This window comes from Ranitomeya imitator, chromosome 1 (assembly GCF_032444005.1).
Source record: "Ranitomeya imitator isolate aRanImi1 chromosome 1, aRanImi1.pri, whole genome shotgun sequence".
NCBI classification, from domain to species: domain Eukaryota; kingdom Metazoa; phylum Chordata; class Amphibia; order Anura; family Dendrobatidae; genus Ranitomeya; species Ranitomeya imitator.
The window spans coordinates 201306711-201328099 of NC_091282.1; the positions used below are offsets into that span (position 1 = coordinate 201306711).

The 21389-nt window shown below is 44.6% G+C and overlaps 1 protein-coding gene across 3 annotated transcripts in view; it reads left to right on the forward strand.

Moving 5' to 3' along the window:
- Positions 1-21389, forward strand: part of TNFAIP8 (TNF alpha induced protein 8) — a 234434-nt gene that overhangs the window by 166209 nt on the left and 46836 nt on the right. The window contains exon 1 of one of the 3 annotated variants that reach the window (XM_069753408.1): positions 16488-16736. The exons of the other annotated variants lie outside the window; for them this stretch is intronic. Coding sequence (XP_069609509.1) covers positions 16706-16736 — 31 coding nt within the window. The 5' untranslated portion in view covers positions 16488-16705. Of the gene's footprint in view, positions 1-16487; positions 16737-21389 lie in introns of those variants that run through there. 3 annotated transcript variants of the gene reach the window in all.

Here is a 21389-nt window from a genome sequence, read left to right on the forward strand (position 1 = left end):
TGCTTGTATTTCTTTGCAAGATGACAGAATAGCCTCCCAGAGCTGCTGTTTTGATGTGACCTGCCTCCCATCATCATTGTTCTTTTGCTTGACGATGCTCCAAAGGTTCTCTGTACGGTTGAGGTCAGGTGAAGATGGTGGCCACACCATGAGTTTATCTCCTTTTATGCCCATAGCAGCTGAATGACTCAGAGATACAGTTCTCCAAAATTTACATACCCTGGCAGAATTTTTGCTTTCTTTGCCTTTTTCAGAGAATATGAATGATAACACCAAAACCTTTTCTCCACTCATGGTTAGTGGTTGGGTGAAGCCATTTATTGTCAAACTACTGTGTTTTCTCTTGTTAAATCATAATGACAACCCAAAACATCCAAATGCCCCTGATCTATTCCCAATATTGTCCTATCCTATCCACTATGTCTTTCCCTAATCTTACACAAAGTAGATGTAAAAACACATACATATTATAATAACATTAACCCCTTCATGACCTTGGGATTTTTCGTTTTTCCGTGTTCGTTTTTCACTCCCCTCCTTCCCAGAGCCATAACTTTTTTATTTTTCCGTCAATTTGGCCATGTGAGGGCTTATTTTTTGCGGGACGAGTTGTACTTTTGAACGACATCATTGGTTTTAGCATGTCGTGTACTAGAAAACGGGAAAAAAATTCCAAGTGCGGTGAAATTGCAAAAAAAGTGCAATCCCACACTTGTTTTTTGTTTGGCTTTTTTGCTAGGTTCACTGAATGCTAAAACTGACCTGCCATTATGATTCTCCAGGTCAGTACGAGTTCATAGACACCTAACATGACTAGGTTATTTTTTACCTAAGTGGTGAAAAAAAATTCCAAACTTTGCTAAAAAAAAAAAAATTGCGCCATTTTCCGATACTCGTAGCATCTCCATTTTTCATGATCTGGGGTCGGTTGAGGGCTTATTTTTTGCGTGCCGAGATGACGTTTTTAATGATAGCATTTCGGTGCAGATACGTTCTTTTGATCGCCCGTTATTGCATTTTAATGCAATGTCGCTGCGACCAAAAAAACGTAATTCTGGCGTTTCGCATTTTTTTCTCGCTACGCCGTTTAGTGATCAGGTTAATGCTTTTTTTTATTTGATAGATCGGGCGATTCTGAGCGCAGCGATACCAAATATGTGTAGATTTGATTTTCTCCTTCGCCTCATTGGGGGACACAGACCGTGGGTGTATGCTGCTGCCAATAGGAGGCTGACACTAAGTGATACAAAAAAAAGTTAGCTCCTCCCCTGCAGTATACACCCTCCTGCTGGCTCTCAGCTAACCAGTTCTTGCTTAGTGTCTGTAGGAGGAGCAACAACTGGCCAATCAAATCCTTTGAGCGGGAGACTGACAAAGGATTGTATAAGGATTGTCCAGCACAGTCTAGATCTAAGGGATCTTGGTTCCAAACAGGGGAACGAAAAGTAAGATCGACCCTGGACCTCAAACTTCTAACAACCTTTGACATGGTCCTCCTTCTTTGGATGGAGTTCCTCCGCTCAGCCATTACTTCAACAGAAAAAGGTGCAGTTTCCGGCATCCATCGACATTCGGGTTGCTTGCCCTCTGCAAAAATTCCTTCGCCTTTCCATTCGTCAGCAGCATTTTCAAGTCACAACCTTGTCCTTTGGCCTTGCTTCCGCACCCAGAGTGTTCGCTCGGGTCATGGCGGATGTCATGTTTCTCTTGCACTCTAGAGGCGTGCTCGTCCTGCCCTGTTTGGTCTGTCTAGCCCAGTGGTCCCCAACTCCAGGCCTCGAGGGCCGCCAACAGTGCAGGTTTTCAGGATTTCCTTAGTATTGCACAGGGGTTGGAATCATCACCTGTGCAGATGATCACATTACCACCGATGCAATACTAAAGAAATCCTGAAAACCTGCACTGTTGGCGGCCCTCGAGGCCTGGAGTTGTGGACCCCTGGTCTAGCCGCCCTTCCAGGACTACGCTGAGTCGTCTATATCTCTTGCGATACCTTCTCTCCTGGGCTGGCAGCTACACTTAGACAAGTTCTCCTCATTTCCAGCCCAGCAGATATCCTTTTTGAGGATGATCCTGCACGCTTCTAGAAGGATGGTAATTCTTCCTCGAGACAAGGTCATGGCCCTTCAACAGGGACCTCGCGCAAGGAGAGTTCTGAGGACTTGATTACTCACCCCCTCATTTCATTCGATTTGCTAAGAGAGTTCTGAGGAAAAATGGTGATGACAATGGAAGCGGTTTCCTTCGCTCCGCTCGTTTTCTGCAAGTCAAACAGACTTTCAGACAATAGTCTCTGAGCTCCTTCTTCATCCAGGGCCTTTATCCCGGTTCAATGGTTATTCGTAACTACCAATGCCAGTCTTCTTCTCCCCATCATTGTTCTGAAGATCCGAACGGTAGTCTTACAGCAGGTCCACTGCCTTCTGGCGGGTCATCCTATCCGAATTCAATTGGATAATGCCACGGCGGTGCCTTACGTCAGTCATCTAGCAGGTACCCACGGTCAGGCGCCATGACAGAGGTACCTCACTTTCGCTGATGGGCCGAAGTCTATTATTCGGTGATCTCGGCAGTATATATCCCAGAAGTAGAACTCTGAACGGCAAACAAATTCAGCCGTCAGGGTTCCGCCTCAAGTCAGTGGGAACTTCACCCCGAAGTCTTCCATCAGATCTGTCCTGACTGGAGCTCTCCAGTTGTAGGTGGGATGACATCCAGACTGAAGGCCAATGTTTTCGAGTTCATGGTTCGGCCTCGAGATCCAAGAGCCATCGCTCTCCATGCTCTGGTTCTGCTGTGGTACCAGTTTCCATAACTCCAGAAAGGGGCCCCAGTGATCCTCAGAGATCCGCACTGACCACGTCCGTTTTTTGTTTGCGGAGCTAGTATCACACAGGGAGTTTTCACACGTAGTTCTTCCCTATCACATACCGTTAGATCATTGGGACCTTATTATTCCTAGGAGCCTTACAGTAGGCTCCTTTTTCATCCGGGCAGACTTTACTATCAGAGAAAGTCGTCCCGTTCTCCTCTGCGATATTCTCACTCTGACGAGTCTTCGGAGCTAGCTTCTCTGCTCTTTCAGACTTTTTTCCCTAATTACCTTCGAGGCAAGGTTGTCCTCAGGCCATCTCCATCCCTTGTTACCAAGGTGGTACTGTATTACCACTGTTATAAGGGCTTAGTTCTTCCCTCATCTCTTTTGGCTCCAGTCCACAAAATGGAATAAGATCCCCCATATTCTGGACGAAGTGAGTGCTCTGAGTAGGTACGTCTTGAGGACGGCGTCCTTCTGAAGGTCGGACGTTTTATTTGGGCTTCCTGACGGTAGAGGAAGGCTTCCTGACATTTTCAGGAAGGGTTTAGCCGTTTCATCGACCATGATTACATGGTGAATTCTTTTCTCCATCCAGGAGTCCTTCCGTGCTAGATGTCAGCCTATCTCCCTGTCTATCAAGGGTCCTAGGCACCAGGCGTCAGCAAGGCACGCCTGCAAGCTTGCGGATTCGTCCAGTCCGCATGCATTCTTGAAGCACTATAATTCCCACACTTCCACAGATGTGAGTCTGGGCAGGCGGACTCTGCAGGCCGCGGTGGCGCACTTGTAAGTAGCGGTTACACAGGGCCTGATCTATTGTTGTCCCCACCCAGGGACTGCTTTGGGACGTCCCACGGTCTGTGTCCCCCAATGAGGCGAAGGAGAAATAGGGATTTTTGTGTACTCACCGTAAAATCCTTTTCTCCGAGCCATTCATTGGGGGACACAGCTCCCACCCTGTTATTAGCTTGTGCTTGTTTTTTACAATATGACATGCTATACGCTCATATATTGTTATTGATCTCCTACTGCTTTTGCACCGAACTGGTTAGCTGAGAGCCAGTAGGAGGGTGTATACTGCAGGGGAGGAGCTAACTTTTTTTTGTATCACTTAGTGTCAGCCTCCTATTGGCAGCAGCATACACCCACGGTCTGTGTCCCCCAATGAATGGCTCGGAGAAAAGGATTTTACGGTGAGTACACAAAAATCCCTATTTTTTTTTATTCATTTATTTTGATTGGGGCGAAAGGGGGGTGATTTAAACTTTTATATTTTTTTATTTTTTTCACATTTTTTTTTCACTTTTTTTTTTTACTTTTGCCATGCTTCAATAGCCTCCATGGTAGGCTAGAAGCAGGCACAGCACGATCGGCTCTGCTACATAGCAGCGATCATCAGATCGCTGCTATGTAGCAGAATTGCAGGTGTGTTGTGAGCGCCGACCACAGGGTGGCGCTCACAGCTGCCGGGGATCAGTAACCATAGAGGTCTCAAGGACCTCTATGGTTACTATTCTGAAGCATTGCCAACCTCCGATCATGTGACGGGGGTCGGCGATGCGATCATTTCCGGCCGCCCGGCCGGAAGCGGTGGTTAAATGCCGCTGTCTGCGTTTGACAGCGGCATTTAACTAGCTAATAGGTGCGGGCAGATCGCGATTCTGCCCGCGCCTATTACGGGCACATGTCAGCTGTTCAAGACAGCTGACATATCCCGGCTTTGATGCGGGCTCACCGCGGAGCCCTGCATCAAAGCAGGGGAGCTGACCTCAGACGTACTATCCCGTCCGAGGTCAGAAGGGGGTTAAGCGAATACAATAATGTTTATAAAACTCTATGAAACAGCACATATTTAATACTAACACTGTTTAAGAAGGGAGAGGCACATGGTGATCTGTCACCCCCCTTAGGCTACGTTCACATTTGCGCTGTTGGGCGCAGCGTTGTCGACGCATACCGACGCATGCGTTATGTGCCCCTATCTTTAACATGGGGGGCGCATGGACATGCGCCGGTATGCGTTGTATTGCGTTTTATGACGCATGCGTCAGTTTGACGCACCAGATAGGGCGCGGAGAACGCTACTTGTAGCGTTTTCCCTGTGCCAAAATTCAGGAACATTACATGTTTATGTCAACGCATGCGTCAAAAAACGCAGCGTTGTGTATTGCGTTGTTGGTTGCGTCGACAACGCTGCACCCAACAACGCAAATGTGAACGTTACCTTACAGCTTGCATTTTTGGTGAAATATCTGTTTTTCATACCTTGTCCAAGGCATTGCACTATTTGACGCTTTTTCTCACATTGAATTGCCCGATTTAATATTGTGGATCATCCTTAAGTAGTTTTCCATAAATTGGGCTCACATGGCAAACTAATTATCACAGGTGTTTGAGATTGATTTCAGTGATCTGATCCAAAGTGCCCTTAGACACAATACCATCTATGAGCTTAGTTTAAAAACAAAAGATTACATCTTGAATGCTATGGTAAATGGGGCTCCACTTCCCACACTTACTTGTCTATTCACCTATCGCAGTAGGCTGACCATGAGCTAAGCTCACCCCAAAGCAATTTAGCACATCCACACTTTTCGCTGCCACAACTCGCTGTTACAGGGCCAGCAAGAGGTGCCTTCACTTGGTCACACACTAGCATACATGCCACCAAATTTTCATGAGCACCTGAAGTGTACTTTTTTTTGCACTGTGGCATACAACGTGTAACACAGCTAAGCTATACTCGCTTTTAGATCAGTAAGTAACAAACTTACGGTATTACACTTTAGATTTAATATACAAAAAGCGCACAGTGCTTAATGTAAGCATAACCAAAAATAATCCAGCACTTAATTTTAATCAGGGCCAAGGGTATATCAGTACAAAAACCCTCTACATATATCTCATATCGGCATATCGCCGGGTGAAATACTCCAGAGCAACATTAGCTACACAAGAAAAGAGGAGTATATATAACACCACCACAGTAATTTACATGAAACAACTGTTATGAAACATATACCATGATTACATATAACATGCTTCAATGAATAAGCAGATAGAAGGAAGGACAGCAACTGATACTCAAAAGGAGGACCACTGCTCCACTATAAGACTTGGGGGAGCGTATATATATATATATATATATATATATATATATATATATATATATATATATATATATGTATATATGTATTATATAATATATATACAAGTACAAAACGGCCACACTGGGAGGGATAAACAAACTAGATGCAGTGAAAATCAATCGTAAGGTCAGCACACATGTGCTAGCAACGTACTACCCTATCCCTAAGGCACATGTAAATTCAAAGCTAATGCTCATCCATTGTAAGTCCGGATAGTGCAGCGGTCCTCCTTATGGCCCCTGACGCGCGTTTCACGTGATGGCTTTCTCAAAGGGGATATAATCATAATATATAAGTGCTTAATGTAAACCTGACAGCTGATACATGTCACTGCCAGTGCAGTGAATATTCATTTCTCTTTAGCCACAGGCTTTAGCCGCAGCCACCGGCTCCTGCCTCCTGTGACCCGCTGCTCCGCCACTCACCCTCCCTCGCCGTAAACTGGGACAATGACACGTGTATAAGCCAATTTTGTGTTTTCCATGAAAACTCATACTTTTATTAATCAACTGAGTTGCCAAATCAATTTAAAATGTAGTCCGGAGGTTCGAAAAAAAGATTTTTATTTGAAATAATAATATTCTCCTTCAAACTTTGCTTTCGTCAAAGAATGCTCCCTTTGCAGCAATTACAGCATTGCAGACCTTTGGCATTCTAGCAGTTAATTTGCTGAGGTAATCTGGAGAAATTTCGCCCCAAGCTTCCAGAAGCACCTCCCACAAGTTGGTTTGGCTTGACCTCAAACTTGGATTCGTCTGTCCATAACACTTTTTTCCTATCTTCCTCTGTCCAATGTCTGTGTTCTTTGCGCATATTAATCTTTTCCTTTTATTAGCCAGTCTCAGATATGGATTTTTCTTTGCCACTCTGCCTTGAAGGCCAGAATCTCGGAGTTGCCTCTTCACAGTAGATGTTGACACTGGCGTTTTGCGTGTACTATTAAATGAAGCTGCCAGTTGAGGACCTGTGAGGCGTCGATTTTCTCAAACTACAGACTCTAATGTACTTGTCTTGTTGCTCAGTTGTGCAGCGGGGCCTCCCACTTCTCTTTCTACTCTGGTTAGAGCCTGTTTGTGCTCCTCTGAAGGGAGTAGAACACACCATTGTAGGAAATCTTCACTTTCTTGGCAATTTCTCGCATGGAATAGCCTTCTTTTCTAAGAACAAGGAAATGGGCCTCTATACACCTATGAAGATATTGCATTACAAACCAGACTTTGCAACTAGAATGGTCATTTCATGTATTTCTGTTTAATTTAATGTTAGCTTCATTGGGAAAAAACTGCTTTTCTTTTAAAAAAATAAGGACATTTCTAAGTGACCCTAAACTTTTACGGTCTTTCTGTCTTTCTGTCTGTAACGGAAATCCCAAGTCGCTGATTGGTCGCGGCATAACAACCATGACCAATCAGCGATGGGCACAGTCCGGCGGCAAAATGGCCGCTCCTTACTCCCCGCAGTCGGTGCCCGCTCCATACCCCCCTCCAGACAGCGCTCACACAGAGTTAATGGCAGCGTTAACGGACCGTGTTATGCCGCGGTGTAACACACTCCGTTAACGCTGCTATTAACCCTGTGTGACCAACATTTTTTACTATTGATGCTGCCTATGCAGCATCAATAGTAAAAAGATCGAATGTTAAAAATAATAATAATAAAAAAAAAAAAGTTATATACTCACCGTCCGGTGGCCCCTTGGATCCAGAACAGGCCTTTACCGCTCCGGTGACCGCTCCATGCATGGCGATCTCGCGAGATGATGACGTAGCGGTCTTGCGAGACCGCTACGTCATCATCTCACGAGACCGCAATGCAATCTTGGGACCGGAGCACGCGAGGAGCATTGGTAAACGCTTCGCCTGGATCCGGAGGCTGACGGACGGTGAGTATATAACTATTTTTTATTTTAATTCTTTTTTTAACAGGGATATGATGCCCACATTGCTATATACTACGTGGGCTGTGCAATATGCTACGTGGGCTGGGCAATATACTACGTGGGCTGTGCAATATACTACGTGGGCTGTGCAATATACTACGTGGGCTGTGCAATATACTACGTGGGCTGTGTTATACACTACGTGGCCTGTGTCATACACTACGTGGGCTGTGTCGTACACTACGTGGGCTGTGTCGTACACTACGTGGGCTGTGTCGTACACTACGTGGGCTGTGTCGTACACTACGTGGGCTGTGTCGTACACTACGTGGGCTGTGTCGTACACTACGTGGGCTGTGTCGTACACTACGTGGGCTGTGTCGTACACTACGTGGGCTGTGTCGTACACTACGTGGGCTGTGTCGTACACTACGTGGGCTGTGTCGTACACTACGTGGGCTGTGTCGTACACTACGTGGGCTGTGTCGTACACTACGTGGGCTGTGTCGTACACTACGTGGGCTGTGTCGTACACTACGTGGGCTGTGTCGTACACTACGTGGGCTGTGTCGTACACTACGTGGGCTGTGTCGTACACTACGTGGGCTGTGTCGTACACTACGTGGGCTGTGTCGTACACTACGTGGGCTGTGTCGTACACTACGTGGGCTGTGTCTTACACTACGTGGGCTGTGTCATACACTGCATGCGTGGGCTGTTGTATACTCCGTGGGCTGTGCTATATTCTCCGTGGGCTGTGCTATATTCTCCGTGGGCTGTGCTATATACTCCGTGGGCTGTGCTATATACTACGTGACCGGCCGCGAACAATCAGCGACACGGGGGGAGCGCGTCCGATCGCGGCCGGGTGTCAGCTGCCTATCACAGCTGACATGCGGCACTATGTGCCAGGAGCGGTCACGGACCGCTCCCGGCATATTAACCCCCGGCACACCGCGATCAAACATGATCGCGATGTGCCGGCGGTACAGGGAAGCATCGCGCAGGGAGGGGCTCCCTGCCTGCTTCCCTGAGCCCCCCGCAGCAACGCGATGTGATCACGTTGCTGCGAGGGTCTCCGTACCTCCCTCCCTGCTCCAGGCCCGGATCCAAGATGGCCGCAGCATCCGGGTCCTGCAGGGAGGGAGGTGGCTTCACAGAGCCTGCTCAGAGCAGGCACTGTGAAGCCTGCAGTGCTGTAAGTCAGATCGGTGATCTGACAGAGTGCTGTGCAAACTGTCAGATCACCGATAAAAGTACACATATTTAGTATCGCCGCGTCCGTAACGGCCCGACCTATAAAACTGGCCCACTAGTTAACCCCTTCAGTAAACACCGTAAGAAAAGAAAAAAAAAAAACGAGGCAAAAAACAACGCTTTATTATCATACCGCCGAACAAAAGTGGAATAACACGTGATCAAAAAGACGGATATAAATAACCATGGTACCGCTGAAAGCGTCATCTTGTCCCGCAAAAAACGAGCCACGGTACAGCATCATCAGCAAAAAAATAAAAAAGTTATAGTCCTGAGAATAAAGCGATGCAAAAATTATTATTTTTTCTATAAAATAGTTTTTATCATATAAAAGCGCCAAAACATAAAAAAAGATATAAATGAGGTATCGCTGTAATCGTACTGACCCGAAGAATAAAACTGCTTTATCAATTTTACCAAACGCGGAACGGTATAAACGCCTCCCCCAAAAGAAATTCATGAATAGCTGGTTTTTGGTCATTCTGCCTCACAAAAATCGGAATAAAAAGCGATCAAAAAATGTCACGTGCCCGAAAATGTTACCAATAAAAACGTCAACTCGTCCCGCAAAGAACAAGACCTCACATGACTCTGTGGACCAAAATGTGGAAAAATTATAGCTCTCAAAATGTGGTAACGCAAAAAATATTTTTAGCAATAAAAAGCGTCTTTCAGTGTGTGACGGCTGCCAATCATAAAAATCCGCTAAAAAACCCGCTATAAAAGTAAATCAAACCCCCCTTCATCACCCCCTTAGTTAGGGAAAAATTAAAAAAATGTATTTATTTCCATTTTCCGGTTAGGGCTAGGGTTAGGGCTAGTGTTGGGGCTAGGGTTAGGGTTAGGGCTACAGTTAGGGTTGGGGCTAAAGTTAGGGTTAGGGTTTAGATTACATTTACAGTTGGGAACAGGGTTGGGATTAGGGTTAGGGGTGTGGTTAGGGTTACTGTTGGGATTAGGCTTAGGGGTGTGTTTGGATTAGGGTTTCAGTTATAATTGGGGGGTTTCCACTGTTTAGGCACATCAGGGGCTCTCCAAACGCGACATGGCATCCGATCTCAATTCCAGCCAATTCTGCGTTGAAAAAGTAAAACAGTGCTTCTTCCCTTCCGAGCTCTCCCGTGCGCCCAAACAGGGGTTTACCCCAACATATGCAGTATCAGCGTACTCAGGACAAATAGGACAACAACTTTTGGGGTCGAATTTCTCCTCTTACCCCCGAGAAAATACAAAACTGGGGGCTAAAACATAATTTTGTGGGGAAATTTTTTTTTTTGTTTTCACGGCTCTGCGTTACAAACTGTAGTGAAACACTTGAGGGTTCAAAGCTCTCACAACACATCTAGATAAGTTCCTTAGGGGGTCTAGTTTCCAAAATGGTGTCACTTGTGGGGGGTTTCAATGTTTAGGCACATCAGTGGCTCTCCAAACGCAACATGGCGTCCCATCTCAATTCCAGTCAATTTTGCATTGAAAAGTCAAACGGCGCTCCTTCCCTTCCGAGCTCTCCCACACGCCCAAACAGTGGTTTACCCCCACATATGGGGTATCAGCGTACTCAGGACAAATTGCACAACAACTTATGGGGTCCAATTTCTACTCTTACCCTTGGGAAAATAAAAATTTGGGGGCGAAAAGATAATTTTTGTGAAAAAATGATTTTTTATTTTTACGGTTCTGCATTATAAACTTCTGTGAAGCACTTGGTGGGTCAAAGTGCTCACCACACCTCTAGATAAGTTCCTTAGGGGGTCTACTTTCCAAAATGGTGTCACTTGTGGGGGGTTTTAATGTTTAGGCACATCAGGGGCTCTCCAAACGCAACATGGTGTCCCATCTCAATTCCAGCCAATTTTGCATTGAAAAGTCAAATGGCGCTCCTTCGCTTCCGAGCTCTGTCATGTGCCCAAACAGTGGTTTACCCCCACATATGGGGTATTTGTGTACTCAGGACAAATTGTACAACAACTTTTGGGGTCCATTTTCTCCTGTTACCCTTGGTAAAATAAAACAAATTGGAGCTGAAGTAAATTTTTTGTGAAAAAAAGTTAAATGTTCATTTTTATTTAAACATTCCCAAAATTCCTGTGAAGCACCAGAAGGGTTTATAAACTTCTTGAATATGGTTTTGAGCACCTTGAGGGGTGCAGTTTTTAGAATGATGTCACACTTGGGTATTTTCTATCATATAGACCGCTCAAAATGACTTCAAATGAGATGTGGTCCCTAAAAAAAAATGGTGTTGTAAAAACGAGAATTTGCTGGTCAACTTTTAACCCTTATAACTCCCTAACAAAAAAAAATTTTGGTTCCAAAATTGTGCTGATGTAAAGTAGACATGTGGGAAATGCTTCCTCGAATGTGTCGTCATGGACGTTTGTAATGCGGCACATATTATCCATTACCTCGACGACTTCTTGTGCCTGGGCCAAAAAGATTCGCCACAGTGTGAAAACACGCGGTAGTCCACCTGTGAGAAGGAGAGAGCTGGAGGGAGAGTGGACACCCCAGAGCCGTGGGGTTAGAATGAGAAAAAAAGAAGGCGGTGTTGCTTGCTACATGGGTGGGGTACTCTGCTGAGTAGCAGAAACTGCTAGTAGGCCCAAAGTATTGCCTGGGCTAGATAGATCTGTGCTGAAATAACGCCGATCTCCATTTTTTTTTCTTTCCCCCATTTACAGTGGGGCGGTGCAGTCTTTCAGCCTATCAGCAGTGCACACACACACACACACATAAGAACCAGCCATTTGCCCCGTCGCCACCATTTCCTCACTGCTGCAGCTTAGTGTTAGATGGCACCGCTGCTGCTGTGGGCACTATACAGACTAAGAGATTTTTTTTTTTGGAGCGAATTGTCAGAGAAATAGGTTTAGGGAGTCGGTAGGAGTCGGGACTAGTTGTAATATCAGCCCTTTTCAGGGTAGGTTACAGCAGTTCATAGCACTGTTTGGCAGGCAGGTCTGTGCCAGTTCTGTGCATGTGTTTGTCACAGCATTTGGTGTAATCTAGCTCAGCCAATCGTTTTGGGCTAGTAGCATTGTCTGATGGTCATCTGAGTAGCCCGCCTGTGAAGCTAGCTACACTGCCTGTGTATCTTAATTTTTAATGCATCTAACCCAATTAATAGTTTTGGGCCTAGGAGCAGTGTCTGCAAGTCAGCAGAGTAGCCCGCCTGTGAAAAACTATGCCGCCTGTGTATCTCTATTTTCACTGCATCTAATCCAGTTATTAGTTTAGGGCCTAGCAGTGTCTGCACGTCAGCAGAGTAGCCCACCTGTGAAACAAACTACACCGCCTGTGTATCTCTATTTTCACTGCATCTAATCCAGTTAATAGTTTAGGGCCTAGGAGCAGTGTCTGCACGTCAGCAGAGTAGCCCGCCTGTGAAACAAACTATACCGCCTGTGTAAGTCCCAGACACCAGGTGTAATCCACGCACTTTTGAAAATTATACCATATTAGTTAGCTGCTTTATTTCAGATTTTGGCACCACTCGATTTTTTTCTCGATCTACAGCACCTTTAATTGTTAATGTTTAGGAATGAGTTTGCATCTTGCGTGGTTTATGGCCACATATCTTCAATTTCACAATTATTCAGTTCTTGAATATTTTTTTGTCTTCTGACATTCCATAGCAAAATAACGCTAGAACAGATAGGGGTTCAGATGCTAGAGATCACTTGTCCCTTCCTCTCAGATCTCAAAGCAATGTTGTTGTGCTCTCCATGACTCAATTTCGCACGCATATGCCGGACTGCGTAGTGGCGCAAGCTCTGTTCACATCACTTTGACATAGATCATAATGTAACATAGGTCAGACATGTAAGCATAGCTGGCATATGATTGACCACTCGCCGTCTTGATTTGATTTCTACTTTTTTTAGGGTTTACATGTTTTTACATTTCCATTTAAACATTTTCAACATCTAGTGAGCAAAGCAGAGGTGAAATCCCATGAACGTGTGTGTTCCTGGGGTAGAGGTGACCTTTTTCTTATGTGCACAGTATCTGGCATGTTCACACCTATGTACTTGTTACAAATCTTTATTGCTACAAATTTGTCCCAACCACTAGCGGGTAGTCCGATCTATTGCAATTTTTTTGTCTGTTTTTATTTATTGTTTAGTAAATTGTCAGATTTGGCAGCGAATCTGTAGCAACATTTGGCATGTAACATGGTTGGGATTAAAAGCAATTTGTGCCATTTTGGTTTTACATTATCTGTGCTCTATGGATTTGTAATCTGATATCCATAACCTTCCAGAGGCACAAAATATAGATCTGAGATTCCAATTTTAAGGAATCAGTTAAGGTTTTGTTTTTGTTTTCAGATTTTATATCCATCATCGTCTAATTGATCCACTGAATTTTATATTACTTGGGCCACTTTCCTATGATTGTTTTGTTATTTTTGCTATGGATGAATCACACTGAACATGGCACTTCTTATTGCCGCACCTGGAATGAAATACTACTACTGCATCTGTAGCGATATATTACTGTGTTGAGTAATCTACTATATAATTGTCTAAGGGTCACTTCTGTCTGTCTTTTTGTCACGGATATTCATGGGTCGCGGCCTCTGTCTGTCAAGGAATACAAGTCGCTGATTGGTCGTGGCAAAACGCCCACGACCATTGCCACGACCAATCAGCGAAGGGTGCAGTCCGGCGGCAACATGGCCGCTCCTTCCTCCACCCACTCCATAATCCTGGCAGTCAGTGCCGGGGCCCGCTCCATACTCCCCGCAGTCAGCGCCCGCTCCATACTCCCCTCCAATCACCGCTCACATAGGGTTAATGCCAGCGGTAACGGACCGCGTTATGCAGCGGGTAACTCAATCCGTTACCGCCGCTATTACCCCTGTGTGACCAAGTTTTTACTATTGATGCTGCCTATGCAGCATTAATTGTAAAAAGATCTAATGTTAAAAATAATAAAATATAAAAAATCATCATATACTCACCTTCCGGCTGTGCAATGTACAACGCGGGCTGTGCAATGTACTACGCGGGCTGTGCAATGTACTACGCGGGCTGTGCAATGTACTACGCGGGCTGTGCAATGTACTACGCGGGCTGTGCAATGTACTACGCGGGCTGTGCAATGTACTACGCGGGCTGTGCAATGTACTACGCGGGCTGTGCAATGTACTACGCGGGCTGTGCAATGTACTACGCGGGCTGTGCAATGTACTACGCGGGCTGTGCAATGTACTACGCGGGCTGTGCAATGTACTACGCGGGCTGTGCAATGTACAACGCGGGCTGGGCAATGTACTACGCGGGCTGGGCAATGTACTACGCGGGCTGGGCAATATACTACGCGGGCTGGGCAATATACTACGCGGGCTGGGCAATATACTACGCGGGCTGGGCAATATACTACGCGGGCTGGGCAATATACTACGCGGGCTGGGCAATATAGTACGCGACTGGGCAATATACTACGTGGACATGCATATTCTAGAATACCCGATGCGTTAGAATCGGGCCACCATCTAGTGACCCTGATAAATGCCATACAGCCACAACACAAAGGGAAAATGACTGAATTTAGAGCCTGCAGTTATAAATCTACTGTCAAAGCTCATTTGTTTCTGCACAAACTGCAAGTCTATGAGTTCATCCAAACGACATTCAACTCCACACTCTGCACGCAACCATTTAATTTTTATTTATTTGAGAACAGCATAATGTACGGACAGAGACCCGGATCCCTGTGATGTCACTTGCTGAGCTGCTGGCTGTCATTTTAATAAAATCACTATTTTGCCTGCTGTGCTCTGAATGCTGAGCTCTGTATAACCCTGTACTCACCACTGATTGGCCACTTTCTTCCCATGTACAGTGTACACAGTAAGCAGCCAATCAGTGGTGGGGTTATACAGAGCTCATGAATATTCAGGACTACCTGGCATCAGGTTTACTAGTCCTCTAATCATAATCTCCTGCTGATAAACTGTGATTACACTAAGCAGCCTAGTAAGTGATACATCTCTGTAATCAGTGTCTACACCCTAGTATTATGCTGCTATCAGGTGGCAAAAACTTGCTGACAGAATCCCTTTAACCGAGATAACCGAGCACAGCGTTCTGCTGGTTTTTGGCACTGCCATATAAATGAATGGAGCAGCATTGCTTATGATCGACCACCGCTCCCGTCACATGGGGCTCATGAGTGACCGAGTTCTCGGGGTTTGATCAGGGAGTCCTTTCCTATCGGGGAGAAGTTAAAAGTTGAGACACGTTCTTTAAACTATAAAATGTATGCCATACCAGTCATTTCTTCCTGCATTTATACTCCTGTTTGTGCAAAGTTCACATCACTCTACAAAGAAAAGCATCTGATTTTCATCCAGGACAATGAATAATCACACGTATGCCATCCGTTTTTATACATCAGCAGATAGTGTACTAGACCAAATTCACTTTCCTATGTTAATAATTGCAATGTAGCCGTAAAAAACGGATGAAGTATGGATGATCTGTATGAGATCTGATTGTTATTTTTTTATTATTGTACATCCATGCGGAAGAAACTGGGGCATGTTGCAAATTATTTTTTCACATGGACATTGGGTGTGTGTGAATAAGCTATTAAATGAGCAGGCCCCCGAAAATCCCAGAGATGATCTTTGAAAGTAGTACTCAAAACTGTTAAACTGTAAAGCGCTGCGGAATATGTTGGCGCTATATAAATAAAGATTATTATTATTATTCATTTGTATGGAGGAGTCTCGGCTCCTAGTGCTGCACTGTTGGTTTTCCCAATTATGTGTAAGGGTATGTGCACACGTCAGGATTTTCTAGCAGAAATTTCCTGACAAAAACCAGACATTTCTGCCAGAAATCCGCATGCGTTTTTTTTTTGCGTTTTTTCCAAATGCATAGAATAGCGGGAAAAACGTGAAAAATCCGCAAAATTAATGAACATGCTGCTTTTTTTTTTTTACCGCAATGCGTTTTTTTTGCGGAAAAAAGCGCATCATGTGCACAAAAATTGCAGAATGCATTCTAAATGATAGGATGCATATGTCTGCAGTTTATAATGCGTTTTTATCGCGAAAAAAAACGTGAAAAAACCTGAACGTGTGCACATACCCTAAGTGTGCAGCTTCTCCCACCATCCTATGTCTGGGGGCCCAGCCCGGTCGTTTCATGACACACGTCTGACTATGCCATGTTCTAGGGCTGAGCGCGAGTAACATCAATGCTGCTGGAGTTATTAGCCTTGGGGAGCAGAGCCATAACAATCACTTTAAAGAAATCCTGGGAATCCAGCATTGCTCAGTCCTATTCCTTCCTGTAATCCAGTCATGTTGCAACAAGCATCACCCCACCCCTCAAAGAACAAAAAATAATCCTAAATTCCCAGGAAGGCTGCTCTCCTGGAGACATGCTTGTGTGGAGGTGCTGCTTCTCCATACAGTGGCTGAGAAGGGGATGGTTCTCCTTCTACACCGCCTTCTTGTGATTGGCCAAACTTTCAGAACTTTCCTCTTTTCATCCTGACTTTTTTTTTTTTTTTGAGAAGTTGACTTGCTGCTTGTGCTGCTCAGTGTGCACGTCAGCTGTAATCTGGTCTCCAGTGCCTGACACCATGAGCTCAGAGTCAGATGAACCAAAGGAAGGTATGTCTGGATCTTCTATTTCAGCTCCATTCCCAACCTTTCTGCATGTGAAATGTAGGAATCCTGTGCTCTTGGCTGAGCTTCTGCTCATACAGTGCTCAGCCATGATGTCTGAAAATCTGGCATATTCATTGGAAGCCCTGTCCTTTAGATTTCCGGGATGAGGAGCTCCAGTGTTGGCTTTGTATACGTTTTTGGTAGGTTAGGCCAGCAGGCCGCGGCTTGCGTTGGACAGTGATGTGCTCCCCTCAGTAGACAACTGTTTGTTGTGGAGCTGTAGGGCTCCAGATTTCTGCAGCTCGCAGGCGAAGACTTCAAAGTTTCAGCTGAGCAATGAAGATCTCTATTTTTGGCTGCAAAACGATATTTCCTCTTTCTTCGTAAGGTTCTCGTTTCACTAAGGGATGTGTGAAGAAACTGCACACTGCACAGCTCTGTTCGGAAAACTGGAAGCCTTCCAGAAAAAGCAATTTCGAAAGAATGGTTTCATCAACTTCAATATAACTTTCAGCGTTTTGAGCTTTTTTTTTTAAGTTGGTCGCCCAATATAGATCAGTCGAAATACCCAAAAGTAGAGGAAAATTAACCGTGAATAATACACATCTGCAAACTCTTTTCAAGTTGCCGGTTTTGTTTCGTTCAGTAAAGTGGGGCAGGCTTTGGCAGTAAAGAATAGAAGTAAGTGATTATCCTGGGCATGTGCGCATACTAGGTACGTTTGTCAACCGAAACTTATTTAAATAAGCGGTGGGATATTGGCCCGAGGCCTGAGATGAACTGAAGTTTTTCCTTTCTTGAGTGTTTTGACAAAGTGCATTCTTATGGGAAGTCTGACATTCCAGGCCGGTATTGCTGAAGGACAGGAATGGTGGGAGCTCCAGACACCTAAATCTCCAGTTGTCTGTACACACAGAAAGAACAACCAACAAGAGCTAATTGTTGTAATAAAATCTCGGGCAGGAGTTTATTACCTCCACAGTCCAGTTTAATTCCCTAATGTGCAATGCTGCGAGGTATAATGTTTTTAAAAGGTGTCAGAAAGCTGGTTCTCATTCATAAAAACATTAGAATTTGGGCAGTAAAGTAAGAAAAACAAAATAAAAATCCATCTTTTGGAAACCTATTACTGCTCTCCAAACACATTCACATACCTGAGTGTGAAAACCGTTCTGAACGTGGGCAGGTAGTCCTACTTCTCAATTACCAATCTATGGGCAGGTTATTGTGAAGTATTACGGTACTCGCAGATCTATTGCCAATTTTGTTTTACTCTAATGATGAGGTTTTAACTGAAAAAAAATAACATGTTTGCGGTGCTCCCAAAATTGCAGGGGTGTCCTGGTTATCAAACCAATGGGGTCCACCTGGAGTACCAAATTGTAAAATGCAGAGAAGTGGCAGAGGTCGCCGGGTTAGCAAAAATAGATAACGTCTTTATTCATTCATTGATATATACCAGCAACAACTCAACCTACAGCTCTAGCAAAAATGAAGAGACCACCACATCAAAACCCTGTCATGGGCAGCCCAATCTCCAGACCTGAACCCCATTGAAAACCTCTAAAATGTCATCAAGAGGATGATGGATAGTCACAAGCCATCAAACAAAGAAGAACTGCTTACATTTTTACGCCAGAAGTAGTGTGAAAGACTGGTGGAAAGCATGCCAAGATGCATGACAGCTGTGATTAAAAATCATGGTTATTCCACAAAATATTGATTTCTGAACTCTTCCTGAGTTAAAACATTAGTATTGTTGTTTATAAATGATTATGAACTTGTTTTCTTTGCATTTCTCTCCTAGAAGGCGATTATGCCTCCATTGCTTCTTTTCAAATCCATGCCTAATATGTGCACACGATGCAGATTTAGTGCAGAACTGTAGCAGATTTTTCTGCAGCACAAACGCTGCAGATCTACACTGTGATTTACAGTACAATGTAAATCAATGTAAAAAAAAAAAGCTGTGCACATGGTGCAGAAAAATCTGCGCAGAAACGCTGCAGATTTCAAAGAAGTGCATGTCACTTCTTTTGTGCAGTTCTGCAGCGTTTCTGCACCCCTCCATTATAGAAATCCACAGTGGTAAAATCTGCACAAAAAACGCACCTGCGGATTCTGCCAGGAGATGCAGAGCAGAAAATTCTGCAGCACATTTCCTACGTGTGCACATAGCCTAAATGTATTTTATTTTACTGTCGGACAACTTCTATCAAGTTGTGGCTTTCTTCTGTGTTGTTTAAATTGGTTTGTCTAAATTCCAGCTCACTACAGTATAATACCTGGTCATCCCAGGGGTAAATATATGTGAATATATATATACCTTCGTGGAATTTCAACTAAGGAATGTTAAATGCTCTAAATATTTCAGAAATACGATCATGATCACTAAGGTTACTTAAGGTACATCAAATTGGGAAGATTAATAAAAGTTATTGGAATAAAAGGTATCAACTAATCAGATTTCAGACAATAAGAAGCGACCTTATAATAATATTATGCTTTTCTTCTATAGCGCCAGCACTTTACAGACATTATCATCGCTGTCCCCATTGGGACTCAGTCTATAAATATTCCCTATCAGTATGTCTTTGGAGTGTTGCAGTAAGTGACGTACCTGGGGGAAACGCCCACAAACACGGGGGTATATACAAACTTTTTGCAGTTGTCGTTAATGGGATTTGAATTCAGGGCCCCATCACTGTAATGGTGCTAACCACTGAGCCACCGTGCTGCTCAAAATAATGCCCTATATTGCACCGATTGCCAATTTCCCAACAGGAAAGCCTTTTGATCACTACAGTGCTTCGGCTGATCGCCATGTGGTACCTGGCACTGTCTACCACCATAGGAGTGGGCAGAGAAATGTAGTCGGTCACACACAGTGCAAACTAAAGCCACAGACCCGTTTTTGGGGGATAATCATAATTAGTCTGGGACTATTTGATAGCTTCAGTAGAAACTGTCATGACATTTTTTTTGTAGCCAATATTCCTCTACACATGCATGTTCACGACACTCAGTGTATTCGTGTAGATGATGATGTTGGGTGCCAATGCTTCTCGCCATCCTACTTCTATGCTGTAGCCCTAATTGTAGGCTGTGGCTACATTGTGACACAGCGACTTCTATTTTTCATGATCTGAAAACATTTGCTTTTTCTGCTTTTACATCGCTGTGTAGCCGTAGCCTGGGACTTCACAAACTTTTTTTTCCCCAGCATGACACCTGTGATACCATCAGTCCTCATCTATTGTGTGGTTCTTACCACTTGCATGAGGTTTTCTCACAACTATTGATAACTATATGACTAAAAGGTACCTTCACACATAACGATTTCATTAACGATATCGTTGCTTTTTGTGACGTAGCCACGATATCGTTAACGAAATCGTTATGCGTGACAGCGACAAACGATCAGGCCCCTGCTGGGAGATCGTTGGTCGCTGGGGAATGATCAGGACCCTTTTTTGGTCGCTGATCACCCGCTGTCATTGCTGAATCGGCATGTGTGATGCCGATCCAGCGATGTGTTCACTGGTAACCAGGGTAAATATCGGGTTACTAAGTGCAGGGCCGCGCTTAGTAACCCGATATTTACCCTGGTTACCATCGTAAAAGTAAAAAAAAAAACCAGTACATACTCACATTCCGATGTCTGTCACGTCTCCCGCCGTCAGCTTCCCTGCAGACTGTGAGCGCCGGCCGTAAAGCAGAGCACAGCGGTGACGTCACCGCTGTGCTCTGCTTTACGGCCGGCTGGCGCTGACACAGTGCAGGGAAGCTGACGCCAGGGGACGTGACAGACATCGGAATGTGAGTATGTACTGTTTTTTTTTTTTTAACTTTTACGATGGTAACCAGGGTAAATATCGGGTTACTAAGCGCGGCCCTGCGCTTAGTAACCTGATATTTACCCTGGTTACCCAGGGACTTCGGCATCGTTGAAGACAGTTACCTCTGTATTTATTATACTTTTCCTCTATTTGTTCCACTCCTGGTTTTGGCATATAGAAACTGATGTAAAATACTGACCAAATACTGCACATGTGAACATGGCCTAAGGTGGGTTAATGTCTCTGCATAGCTATTTTGTCGCATACGCCCGATGTGACATGCATCACATATTGGCCCCCAGAGTGATTAAATAAGAATATTCCACCGTCTACTCTGCTTTCCTTTACTGTTAAAAGATCTCTAATACATATGAGCAAACAGATTTGCAGGTCCCTGAACCTGTGGCCACATGGCAAGTGCGGGGCTGCCGGCCGGAGCACTACAAGCCTGCAGCTATGTGCGGCATCCCATGACATCATTCATGCATCATAATGATGTGATGTCGCAGTTAGGAGGTTTCAGTGCTCTGGTCTGGCAGCCAAGGGCTAATGTCATGTCCTCCAGTGTCCTATGCTACTTTTGCTCAACTCTGTTTTGTATGATTCTACTTGTCAGATTTTGGCTACTGTCAAGTAAAATAAGGGCTTATGTAGTTGTATGACATCTGAATTGTAATTCTTCTGAGTGAATACACCAAATGTGAACATGAAACATTGATAACATCGTTTATAGGGCGTCTGACTCAGCCAAACATGTAAGTGACCCTACTCACCTACTTGTTTTCCGCCCCTTTTCTGGCTCCATAAATCCAGAGCT